Below are 13095 nucleotides of genomic sequence, written 5' to 3'. Positions count from 1 at the left end.
GCCGTGAAACCCCAGGTTTGCTGTCAGCAGTGACTTTTTGTAATGATAAGAGGAGATACGGAACAGATTCTGGTCTCATTTTTGAGACCATGCACAATGCTGCTTTCATAATTTGTTTGCTCTTGTGTCAGTGTCTCACCTTGGCTCAGACCCAGAGTAAATCAACTAACTGCCTAGCATTGTCTCTGTATTTATGATTCATTGCATTCTTTAGATTTGTCTGCTGCTTGCTGGTTCCATGCCACTGCATTATCAAACGAAGTTATTTAATACTTTAGTTTAATGGTCATGATCTATTGAACGCTGTTCCTCCTAAATTTGCAATAACATTTGTACTGTCCTCAGTCACACCTCTTTTAAAGTGCATTCAATAGAAAAAATAAAAGCACTCTGTGTGTTGTTAGTGACTTCTGCCGTACTTAATGCAGTTTATGGAACTTAATTGCTTTCGTGTCTTGGTTTGTACTGGTAATTCCAGTAGAAGTGTTGTCCATTAGCACTCAAGTATTAAAATCTGTACATTTTTTATTATCAGCAGTGAATCCATTATTAGTAACAAATACTGTAACAACAGTCCAAATACTGTGATGGATTTGGGGATCCTGCTCTGTTGTGCAGTGCAGGAATGTCATAAAAAGAAAAGCATGTCCAAAGTAATTGCATTTGTGAACTGTGAAAGGCTGTGTGCAAACAGTATTGTTTTAGCTGAAATACTATAATGTGGTTGTTGCATTACTCCAATTTTTACTTTTTGGTAGAGACAGAGATCTTCACTCTCTTCAACAAGCCCAAAACCCCACAGAGATGCAGCCAGTATTATACGGTGACTATCCCTATGAGGATCTCCAGGAATGGACAGACTGTCAACAGCTTAGAAGCAAATTGGCTGGAGCATATGACAGATCACTTCAGGAAAGGAGGCTCATTGGTGAACGCCATCTTCAGCCTTGGAATGGTAAATGGTATGGAAATTACAAAGAGCATTATCCACTAATAGAGGTCATTATCTTTCAAGAGAAGACATTTGGGAGGTGCTTTAATATGGTCATGGGGAGTATTTGTTTTAGATCAGCCTATTTCAGTGAAGCGGAATGAAAGTAGTGAAAATATTTTGGCATTTGAATAAGGCAAACTGAGATCATGTGTTATATTTTACAAACATAATAGAGACATTTCTGTAACTGCAGAAATACAGGGGCTTACTAAACAGTACCAAGTGAACTGAATTGAGTTACTAAGATAGTAAAGCAGATTGCATAAGTTAGGGGTGTAAGGATGCTCTAGTTTTATCTGATTAGTACCTAGCCCCAGTTCTTGCAGGGATTTCCATCTCAGTGGCACAGTATTTTTACCAAATTGCCTTCTCGTTTTGTCTTATTGATATGAGTTTCAAATCTGTGATGGATCAACTTTGATATTAAGATTAAAAACCAGATTTTTGCATGTTGTTAACAGCACTGAATTCAGCTTAATACTCTAGTCAATCTATGCTACACTGCTGGCCGCCATGGTGATTCTGAATTGAAGCTTGTTGCACAAAATGAATTGTGGTACATAATAGGGATTTTCAGAGACATAACCAAGGGGCCATGAGAACAAACCAAGGGAAACACTTGAACATAAAAATATTGAAGTTTTAGCCATTTTAATTTTATTGGAAAATTAGGTGTCTAGTTGTAGCTGTTTCACAGGTTGAAATGCTGACTGGTGGGAAGGCAGGGCCAACCCAGGGGAGCTCAGGTGAAAGCAATGCGCCTGAGTGACTGGAAGGGATGGATTCAGGATTCATCCCTTCCCAGACCTCATTTAAGGGTTGGCAGTGGAGGTGCGGGTATCTCAGTGGAGATCCATGCATACCTGACGACTTCCAAGGGTATGTAGATTCCTTCCTGTGTTTCTTCATGGCTGCTGCCTTTGTGCATATCTTTACTTGCTGCAGCACAGGGCCTTGCTACTCTGCTGTCACTGCTATGCTTTCCGCTGCTTTACAGTATTACACTGGTACACATCATAGTTAAAATTCTTATTCCCAAATCCTGTGAGTGCTATGAATCTTTCACCTAATTTTGGTTTGCTTTGCATCCTTCAAAAAGGATGTGGTAATCCAGAGACTGGGCACTGCTACTAAATTTCATGGGTTTGTGCCACAGAACTATAAAACTGCTTCCAGAGCATCTTCTTCCTACTTTGCTGTCAGTCAGAATTCTGTGGCCTGTGATAAAACACAATTGGTTCTGGTAAAAGCCAATGGGGATAACAATTCTAATTTTTCATTTTGCAGCAAGCGGCAAAAATTGAAGGTCTAAAGTTCAGTTGATGGAATGCTTTCATAATCCAGCTTCCTGGAAAGGCCTGTAATTGCTAGTTAACTTATTTAAAAACAGGCTCAATTACTTTATGTGTATAAATTGCAACCCATAGAGCCAAATCTAATTGGCTGTATAAGGCTTAGTGTTTTCTTTAATAAAAACTGCTTATCAGTGTACTCTAAAATGTTTTAAACACAGCATTTTTCTGTTGTTTAAACTTGTAAAGTTCATTTATATAACAGAGGACTGAGGGAAGTTCATGTACTTGGATACCACCGTGAGGAGTACCAGATAACTGCCCGTAGACAGAGATAAAATTTGCTTGGAGGAAGGCAGTGATGTTTCTATGCAAATAGGACAACATGTTATATAGAAGTGTAGAGATTCAGGATTAATTTAGATTAGAGCTTGAAGATGAGCAGTTGATAAACATTTTTATTATCATCTCGCTGTTACAGGAAATATTAGTAGTCAGAAAAGCTCAAAGTTAATGTTTTTAAAAGGGTATCAGTACAGTTAAGGTAAAATGCCATGACTGAAACCACTGTTGGAAAAATATTTGATAAGGATATCCATAAGTTGATCCCAATTGTAATTAAATATTTATGATTTAAATCCTAACATTTTCCTAAGCTGCAAAGCAGTAGATATTTTTCTGTCTTGTACCAGCCCATGTGAAACAACCAAGGAAGGTGGGAAGAAAGAAGAGGCTGAGGGCTTCTTGTTTCTTTTCTTTTTATAGTCTTTTAAGGCAGCCTGTCCGGCTCTTTACAGCTGATCTGTGTATTCACTGATTAATACTTTTCCAAATCAAGGTAATATTAGCATATTTTCTCTAATTGGTAATATTACATTTCTTTGTTCTGGGAGCTGATTTTTCTCTTTGCCTTAAAGTATGAATTCATTACTTTGCTTATTAGACTTAAAAGCAGGGTTATTTTCTTCTTCTTCTCCCCCTTGTCCTTGGAATGCCCAATCAAGTAAAGATTTCCAGATTGTCAGCAGATACGAATTTGTTTCTTATCTTCTGCCAACAGTTTTAATAATCTGTATGTAAAAGAATTTTAAAATTCACTGATAGCAACTGTTTCTTTTTGCTCATCATACCAGAAAATAACAAGCAGAAATATAATAAAATTGCAAATCATGCTTCGTAAACTATACAGAGGTACCCCATGTATCTTGTCATTACTGGTACTCCTTGTAATCCCAGGTATAACTGATTCTGTCTAATGATCTGAAGTGATCACAGGACTTAACCTATTCCCTCTTCCAGTGAGAAGCAGAGCAAGGTACAAGTTAATAACACTGAAAATGGAAAAGATCGAACATATGGGATCAGCTTCTTTCTTATGACAGCAAGTCTTCAGTCAGCAGTATGAGAGTAGGTGCGGATGGGAAGGGTGCAAGACTAAAAGCTAAGGTTGTACTTCCATGCATTAACAGAGCAATTATGAGCTTGATCGTCTTCAGTCATTTTGAACTACAGTTCTTTAAACATTTGGTATTTATTTTTCTACTGACTGTGAATTTCTGGGCCTTCAAACTTGGATAAAGCCAGCTAACCATCCATAAAACGTGGACAAGACTTTTAAGACAAAACAAGCAAATGAAACAAAAGAGGAGTTGCTTCTAAGTGGAAATTAGTTGGGTTTTTGAAGGGCCAAATGGATTATCTCTGTTTTATTTGCACTGCTGCTGACAGAAATGAACCAGTGATGCATCTGGCCAATTTTATTCACCTTATCCACAGAGATGGCTGGTATTTTTATCATCCGCATGGAATTATTTTCTCTGTGTGTACTGAAGGTGAAAAGGTTCAGAGGGAGAGAGGAATATAAATGTGAAGCAAAGGCCAGCATTCAGATCACGTGACACGTATAGCCTCAGATATCTTGTTTTCTTTTTGAGAGCAACAGCAGCGTAAAGGTTAGTTTTCTAGATAAGGGGAATTTGTAGTTCAAAGACAACGCAGTGAAAGTTGTTGCGCGCTAGAAGAGCTGTCATGGTAAGGGGAGAAATCTTTTCCTATATACTTCTTGTAAATCAGAAGCAAGAACATCAAAATAGCTTTTTGTCAACAGAGCTACATCAAATATTTATACAACCAGTGAAAACAGCTTTTTGTGCACAGTTGGATACCTTAATAAAAAATGCAGTGGTAATAGAACATTTTCAGAGGAGGGACAATGATTGTAACCTTTAGGTTTGGAGGCTTCTTTTTTTTAAAGAGTGAAGTTATGTTATTTCAAGAGTAAAGATTGCTAAATGATACACAGACTGCAAAGTCAGAATGGCTTGTTTTACTGCTTTAACTATGGCTTTTCTGCAGATTAACTAATATTTGGAATCATTACAGACCATTTAATAGGTTAAGCTAAGTTCCAGGAGATAAGTCTTGTTAGAAAAGAAATTGCCAAAAAAAGAATGCTACCACATTAGAACCAGAGAAAAATACTGTGTGTGAGAAGCAGTGGAAAATGCAGCTCACCATCTAAGCTTTGTCTGATCTTTGTAGGTAGGTTAGTTAAGATTCAACCAGATAAACAGAGGAATCTGCCTTGCAGGTGTTGTTACCAAGAAGTGCCATTATAATTGGCAGAGATTTAGACCTAGACCAATATTGTTTGTGTTGTGATCTGCCTTATCTTGATTCAGGTGTATAAAAGGGGTAGGTGCGCTGGAGTATGTGGTTTAGTAGCACCAGATCTGGGAAGGGCAGAGATACTTAGTGCCTCCTTTGTCTCAGTCTTCATTAACGTGTTCTCCCAGACACTGGAGTTCAGAGTGAAGATTCAAGATGGCAGAGGACCAGCAGCAGTGGATGAAGGTCAGGATAGGGATTGCTTGAGTTTCTGAGACTGAATGGTCTTAGGGTGCTGGGAGAGCTGGCTGATGTGGTAATGAGGCAGCTCTTAGAGGAATTCTCCAACAACATAGGAAGGCAAAGTTTGCACCCACCTTCTAAAAGACCATCTAGGAAACAACGTGTTTCTGGACACATGAAGAAAAGGAAATCTGTTGTCCACAGTCAGCATGGATGTAACAAGTAAATCATACTTCATTAAATGTGTTACCTTCTGCGATAAAATGTTTGGATTTGTGGATGAAGGGAAAGCATTAGATGTCATGCTGGGTGGCTTCAAGAAGGAAGTTTGACACTGTCTCCCACAATATTCTTGCAGCCTATATGAAAGGATGACTAGATGGGTAAAAATACTAGTTACATGGCTGCACTTAGAGGGTAGTAGTTAGTAGGTCAGACTTCACCTGGAGTAACAAGAAGAACACCACAGACTTCTGTCCTGGGCTGCGTTGTGTTTTAGCATCTTTATCGGTGATGCAGAGGAGGTGAGGGAGAGGGCTTTTATCAAGTTTGCAGGTTATATCATATACAAGGTGCAGCTGATGTGCATCAGGGTTGGGCTGCTGTTTGGAGGGACCAGTACAGACTGGAATAACAGGCCAGCAGGAGCCTTTTGAAGTTCAGTGAGAACATATGTTCAGCCTCTGTGAAGGTGGCGATCCTTGCACACATGCAGGATAGAGACTGCCTGTCTGGGTAGCAGCTCTGTTGGAAAAAACCTTGGGCAATGTCGATGGGTGACAAGCTGATGGTGAACCAACAGTATGCCGTAGCCATAGAGAAGGAAAAGAGCCTATCAGACTCTATTGCCAGTAATTGAAAGAAAGTGATTGTCCGCCCTTATTTGACACTCATTAAAGCTGCTTCTAGACAACTTACTGTGTCCAGTTTTGCACCATTTCCCACAAGGAGCAAAGAACACACTTACAAACTGAGGCTGATTTAGCAGAATGTGGCTGTCAGTGTCTGGAGTGCTTGTCCTGTGGGAGAGCTTTGACTGAAGGAGCTTATAAATAACATGGATACTGCCCCTTGGCTGAGCTGCTGGGCAGGAGGATGAGAAAAAATGTATGTAAACTGAAATGAGAGGTTGGATATAAGGGAAAATGTTTTCGACATAGAAATAGACAAGCTTTGTAAGAGGTTGCCCGTGAAGTTGTGCAGTCTCCATGCTTGGAAATTTCCAAGATACAACTGGATAAAGTCATGAACAATCTGCTCTTGCACTGAAAATGCTTTGAGCAGGAGACTGAACTGCAGATCCACCTTATTCCATGATTCTATGAAACTGGGTCCTGTATGAAGCAATGCTATTTTTTTCCCCCCATCTGTTGTAAAATAGAGCCTTGGATAACAAATTCAGCTGTAGGCATCTCTATCATAAATCTGTACCATCAGGTTTAGTGAATTCCACACACCTGTTGCCTAAATTGCTGCAGACTTTACAGCATCTGTGAGATACAGGTGTTGCAGGTAGACTCAATGCATCTGTCCAACTCTTTGCCCTTCCACGTCTATATGAGAGTTCTCCTAAAATTCTTGCTAATCCTGATACTATACCATGGGTTATATGTACCTTCTCTACAAATTAAGATGCACTTAGCTCCCTTTCTGATATCCTCTGTCCCCCAGTTATTCTTAGCATACCGGATGCTTCACATGGGATGAAATTCATGATCCGACTATTCTTTACTATTTCTTCCAGTTATTTCTTTCCTTTACTGCCCTTTTCAGCCTGTAGAAGGAAAAACATGCTGCGAAGGTGTGAGAATTGGCAGACATAGTTATGGCAGGAAAGTTTAAGAACTGATGGAGAGGAGGCTCAGTTGTGTTTAAGGGAAGATCTTAATGAGTACCATCAAGCAGTTTCTCTTATGGAGCTTTTCACTATTATCACTGTGTTGAACAGACACCAGTATGCTGCAGCTGTCTTTCTCTCATAAGTTTTCCCCTTCTGTTTTTCTCATTTTCTGTTAGGTTCTTTCCTGGCCAAAAAATTAACGGGTTTTAGGATGGACTGGATGTCGCCTTTGACAATAATCATTGTACATTCAACAAGGAAGTGCCGTTAAGTTTATCTGCTCCCTGTAGAGTCTCACAAGCTCATCTGTTCATTTCTAAAACATTACATATGTGCCATAATGTTCACATATGTGTAAGCTCTGCACCGTGCAAGTAGAATGCACAGCAGAATGAAACATAAAGGATGATTTATGAGAGAGTGTAAACACACGCATGCTGATTGTGTTTTGATCACTTACTAATTTGCTGGCAAATGTGTGGGCAGAGCTCAAGCTGCAGTTGTGCCAACAGTGTGACATTGAAATTCATCAGCAGAATCCACGATACACCAGCAGTACTCTGATTATGTATGAAGCTTGCCTTAGAAATTTAAGATGCCTCTGTATGGTTGTGATGCATGGGATTGTTTTCAGTCCTCAGTGCTGTTCTATGAAACCTGCATTAGAAAAGTAAAGGGTTATTTATATGCTGTGTATCCTAAAGTAGATTTGGGTGAGGGGTTGGGTGTTGGAGTGTGATGCATTAGATGGAAATTGAGTTGGTTCCCACTTTGAAATGTAGGATCTAACAAAATACCACTTCTGAATAAAATATAATAATGAAATCTTGTACCTATCTGTATGAGACAAGCTTATTCTCCCTACGTTTTCTACTTGTAACCAGCTACTTTAGTGATTTTTTCCTGTTATTTCACAACAAAAATGCATGTTCACCTCACTCAGATGAGAACTCTATCTGGGAGACAGGAGCTACTGCTTTGTAGTCCTGTTTTTTCTTGTTGGAGCCATGTACAATAATGGCTCACTGTAGTGGCGAGTAGTCTCCTTATTTCTTAGTCTAAATAGCAGGAAAGTAGTCTGTGGAGACTGTCAGCATGAAGGTAGACAAGAGTGTTTTTCTACTTATTTGAGTCTCCTAAAATAATCTCAAAGAAAGTTGCTACTAAGTGCTTTGCAACTCAACTGAACTGAAAAAAGAGTAATACAGTTTTATATTAGCAATGAGTTTTTGCATTTGCTTATTTATGACGTGGTAGAAACTTCCACAGAAGAGAGTAGTGGACTATGCGGGTAACAAGGGGCTGTGCAAATGCACTTGAAATACAAGCCTCACTATATATATTTGTAGCCAGGAGCCTTCAACTGTAGTAGTTCAGTTTGTTGTGAGCCTTGCATTTCTGAGCAATAAACAGAGCTCAGATCTTATAAGGTGTGTTTAGGACTGTGCATATGAGAGGTAAGAAACCTCTCAATCCTCTTCACTGTGTCTTTGTGGAAATTGATTGTTTTCCTGTGGAGGCAGTGATGCCTTCCTGCTACCATTTCCTGGCCTCACACTATCCACTATGGAGGTAGGAAGACCTGCTGATACAGCTAAGCAGTCTTGCCTGCAAAGTCAGTTCAGGGATCTATTAGTTTGGCATATGTGGTTCAAGGTACAAAATTTCACTAAAAATACAAAGAAACTGTTGTGTAAAATACTGCTGCGTTCAGGCAGGGGGAGGAGCAAGGTCTTCATAGTCAGTTGTACAGTGCCAGAATATTCTTTAAATCTGAAGGGCAGGATGAGAAACATGCTTGTGACAATGCAAGAGTTCTTAGTGTTCATAGAGTACAGAACTGTTTATGTAGTATATTGTAAAAACAGCTATTTCACCATTTATTTTAGCAAGGAAAGGTAAGGTTGTGTTTTTTTCCTTTTTCTTTCAATTAGTTGCTCTCTTTTGTGTCATGGAGCTGACAAAACGGAGTGCTTGCCTCTGGGGGAGACTGCTGATAATAAAGTATACAGCTAAGTTCAAGGGGAAGGTGCTGCCGAAGTAACTTTTATGATAGTGTGATTAGTCTGAAAAAAAGGTTGAACATGCTGGGAATATAAATGAGAACAGAGAGCCACTAAACCAGATGGTCAAAAAGCTTTCATAAGCTAATGAAATAGTTATGAATGTATCTTTTCTTTTACAGCATTTAGATATGCCAGAACATCCTTAGCCCACATAGATCATGGTGTCTGCAGTACCTGTTCCATAAATGGGGTTCTGACTTGCATAGATGAATACATAGGTGGGCATTTGTGGTACCTACAGAAACTCACCAAAAGTTGATGCAATGTAGTATGTGGTCTTCAGCCCATAAGGCATGTGTATAACTTCAAGTAGGTGAAAGGAACGGAATTTATTCTGCCACATCAAAATGCAAGAGCTGTGTTTTTTAAGGACAAACTCTGGAACAGCGGTGGACAGTGAGGGTAGCTTTAATAGCTGCTTGATGTGTTAGTCTCAGTCAGTTGTTACAGTTGGACTTTCAGAGGAAAATGTGTTTCCAAGCACCTGTTATTAATGTGCTTGAAAGAGCTGGCTATTACTAACTTCAAATGCCTCACTACACATGGGGTGTTTTTCATAGAGCTTAAGCATAACGCTATGTTTCCACAGATTCCTTGCATGGAACAATGGATGGAGTATTTCTCTTTGAAGATGTTGCCGTGGAAGACAATAAAACCATGCAGGGCTATGATGCTATTGTCGTAGAGCAGTGGACTGTACTGAAGGTATGTTTTTCTTCTTTGCTTTTTTTTTAATAAAAAATAAATCAAAACACCCCAAGACTGGAGTTATACTCCTGTACTTTTACTTCAGCAGTGCATGCAAGTAATGGAGGTAAAGGGGTCAGTGTTAACGGTAATGCCAGGTGAACCACACTCTGTGTTTGAACAATGCTTATTTGGTTTTGATGCATTCCTTACTTTAATGGGGGAAGAAGCTGGGAGGAAGAGCTGTGTGGGTGTGGTACACAAATAGGTATTAAAAAGCTGGGATTAAAATCATTGCAATAAGAAGCAAAAAGAAAATAAGGGGAAAAAAATCATTGCCTAACTTTCACAAGTTTATTATTATTGTTATAATTTGATTGCTCTAGTCTGCATGAAATAGATGTTACGTATCTATTATAGGTTGGATGGGGCCCTGGGCAGCCTGGTCTTGTATTAAATATGGAGGTTGGCAGTCCTGCCTGTGGCAGGGGGGTTGGAGCTTAATGATCCATGAGGTCCCTTCCAACCCAAGCCATTCTATGATTTATAAAGGCCATGCCTCATCTTCCAGCTTGGGATAAATTGTAAATGGTGTGAAATCCTAGGAAAGACTTAAGGCAGGGCACAACATCTGCCAGAAGTATGGATTAAGGAAAAATGGGACAGATGCTAGACTAAATGTGCAAAAGGAGACTAGGATTAGGACTTTGGTCATTAGTTGATGAGTTTGAAGTGTAGCAAGAAATGAGCATATTATAATGGCTAGAAACTTCTTGAAGAACAATGAAATGTGTTAACAGCAGCTTTTCTTGTGCTCATGTGCATCTAAAAAAATGATACCTGTATTTAATTTAATATTATTCCAGTTATTACAGACTTAAAAAAAAACAAACAACAACAAACAACATACAAGTATGATTTATTTTTAGGGTCAAGTTGTGGTATTGCAGAGTTTTGGGGTAATGGCAGATGGTTTCATGAAAGCATTTAGGTTAGTGCTGAGTAAGAAGGCAAATGTCAAGAGGCATTAATGTTAACCGAATGTTAAAAACTGCTTGGAGAGGAATAGAGTGTGATACAGCAAGCATACACTGCTGTATACTGCTATATAAGTTATAGTTTGGTGGCACCTTTTTTCATAAGGTTATGTTAACACTGAAAATGTCCAGAGAATAGTAATGGGCGTGATCAGCCAAACAGACAGCTTCCATATTGGGAAGTCCGTACATGGTGTGTACTTCAGCCTGGGAAAAAGAAAAGTTGCAGGTAACAGAATAGGTAGAGGTCTCCTAAATCATAGGAGACATTTGAATAGGGGTTGACTTTTTGCTTTCTTTGGCAGTATAAGATTTGAGAGGCTTCAAATGTGACTAGTCAAGGACCAGGTGCAAAATGGAAAAAAGAAGTAATTCAGGTCATATGTCAGACAACAGGAAGGAAATTGGTAGAACGTATTTCTGGAGAACGCTGTGGCTTCAAAAAGGCTATGTGGGTTCGAGTAGAAACTGGAAAAGATACTGTGATTTTTCTCTATCTTTTCTATATCCATGCATCTATACAAGCATTTATTCGGATTAGCTATGTGTTTCTAAACTGAACCCCATGATCCTCCCCACATACTATGTCTCACTTCACATCACACATTGCTTTCAGTAGAAACTAAACCTGATGTTGTGCTGAGGAAATACGTAAAATATCTGGGGCAAGTATCCTATGTGCCTGCCCTGCTATTACTGTGCCTGAGCTGTCCCATATAGCCACACTGGGGATAGCTTTCTGAGATAAGTAGATTCTTGATCTGAATCAGTTTGGCTCAGACAGACAGCGAGAGGCTCTCTGAGACTCAAGGCTATTGTAATGCAGTTATGCATAATGCCCTCTGCATCTCTTAGTTTGCTCTTGGTGGACACGAGTTTGCCTCAAACTACGATGCGGACATCTGATAATGAGAACCAGTGATGGCAATAACTGTAGGACACAGCAGAAGAGCATCTTTGAGCATGGCCACTTGAAGTGTTAGAGCCCTGGAAGGTAGTACATTGTTTGCATGAATTCTAGCCTTGACGCCTTTCTCCCCCAAGCTGGAGGCACAGCTGGCCAACAGATTAAGGCATCAACCAGTGAAAGCCATCTGGTGTGTCAAGAGACGCTGTAATGCTGCATACCATGTCTGTGTGAGGGCTAACATGAAGAGTCTCTAGTTCCAGATGTAAGATTTGGTAGGTCTATGTGCAGCTTCAGAAACTAGCTGATAGCATGTACTCAACTTGTTGGTGTGATCAGATGGTTCTCTGCTGTAATCTGAAATATGGCTATTTCCTGGCAATTTTGTCCTTCTGAGATCAATAGCCTCATTTAGTGACACTATGAATGTGTTACCCACCAATGAGAAAATGGAGGAATAGAGAAAAAAGTATGATGAAGGATGATGAGGCAAAGTAGAACTCTTGGAAAGCCCCTACCCACATAGAAACAGCAGTGCTGGCCACCTTTTTTGTTCCCTTGAGATTTAAGTATCTGCGTAGACGTTTCCTGCTCCATGTTTTCTGAGAGACAATAGGAATTGGTAAGTAAAGTCATTAAATGATGAAGAAATACTGGAAGCCAAGGGAATCTGTGGGCATTTGCCCAGTGTCCTGACTAGAAAATGAAGTAGTCTGTCGTTTAAACTTCCTTGGTATCCACCTTTATTTACAGTGAGCATGGAATGGCAAATGGGCAGAGATACAGAGGGAAAGAGAGTTCAGTATTGATAGGAGATGCCCTGATGCTTTTTTTATATTCTTGGTAGTTCAAAGTGTTACCACAGAGATAGTTTTGGAGCAATTGAATGCCTCATTAATGTAGGATTTCATATTTTTGCATACAGGTTTAGCTGTGGTTTAGATTAACCTTTTCCATTTGTCTTTTTTGTTTATACCAAGGCAGAAGTGGAAGCACTGATGGGCAGCATGACGTGAACATGTATAATGGATCCTTACTTAAAGTTTGTATCAGATAGGATGTCTGGAAGAGCTATTGACCTGTTCAGATGTGGTCTGAACTGTGCAAATGTATTGTGCTGTATCCCAGTTAGGAATAAGGAACAAACAAACTGAATGAATCCCGGCCACAACAAAAGAAAGCTGTTCAATGCAGGATGACATACAGCATGTACTGATGCTCTCAGGAATAAAATAAAATCTAGAGAATCTTTCTCAGTTAAAAGATAAATTTTTGCTGTTTAATTGTAAAAGCGAAGACGAGGGGCTGGCACACCTCTTAGTGGGGAATGTGCTGCCTTTTTAATTGCAAAGGCTAAAAGAGAAAACAAGCTGAACAATGTGATGCACTGGTTATGTGTGTAAAATGTCAGTCTGTAGAGGA

The 13095-nt window shown here is 39.5% G+C and overlaps 1 protein-coding gene across 1 annotated transcript in view; it reads left to right on the top strand.

Annotated features, from left to right (window-relative positions):
- RFTN1 (raftlin, lipid raft linker 1) overlaps positions 1 to 13095 on the top strand; it is an 86858-nt gene that overhangs the window by 60930 nt on the left and 12833 nt on the right. The window contains exons 6-7 of the mRNA XM_015853776.2: positions 759 to 962; positions 9632 to 9747. Coding sequence (XP_015709262.1) covers positions 759 to 962; positions 9632 to 9747 — 320 coding nt within the window. The remainder of the gene's footprint in view (positions 1 to 758; positions 963 to 9631; positions 9748 to 13095) is intronic.

The sequence above is a fragment of the Coturnix japonica genome, chromosome 2 (genome assembly GCF_001577835.2).
Source record: "Coturnix japonica isolate 7356 chromosome 2, Coturnix japonica 2.1, whole genome shotgun sequence".
NCBI lineage: Eukaryota > Metazoa > Chordata > Aves > Galliformes > Phasianidae > Coturnix > Coturnix japonica.
The sequence above is the reverse complement of the archived record's forward strand: the minus strand, read 5'-3'. Positions and strand labels throughout refer to the sequence as shown.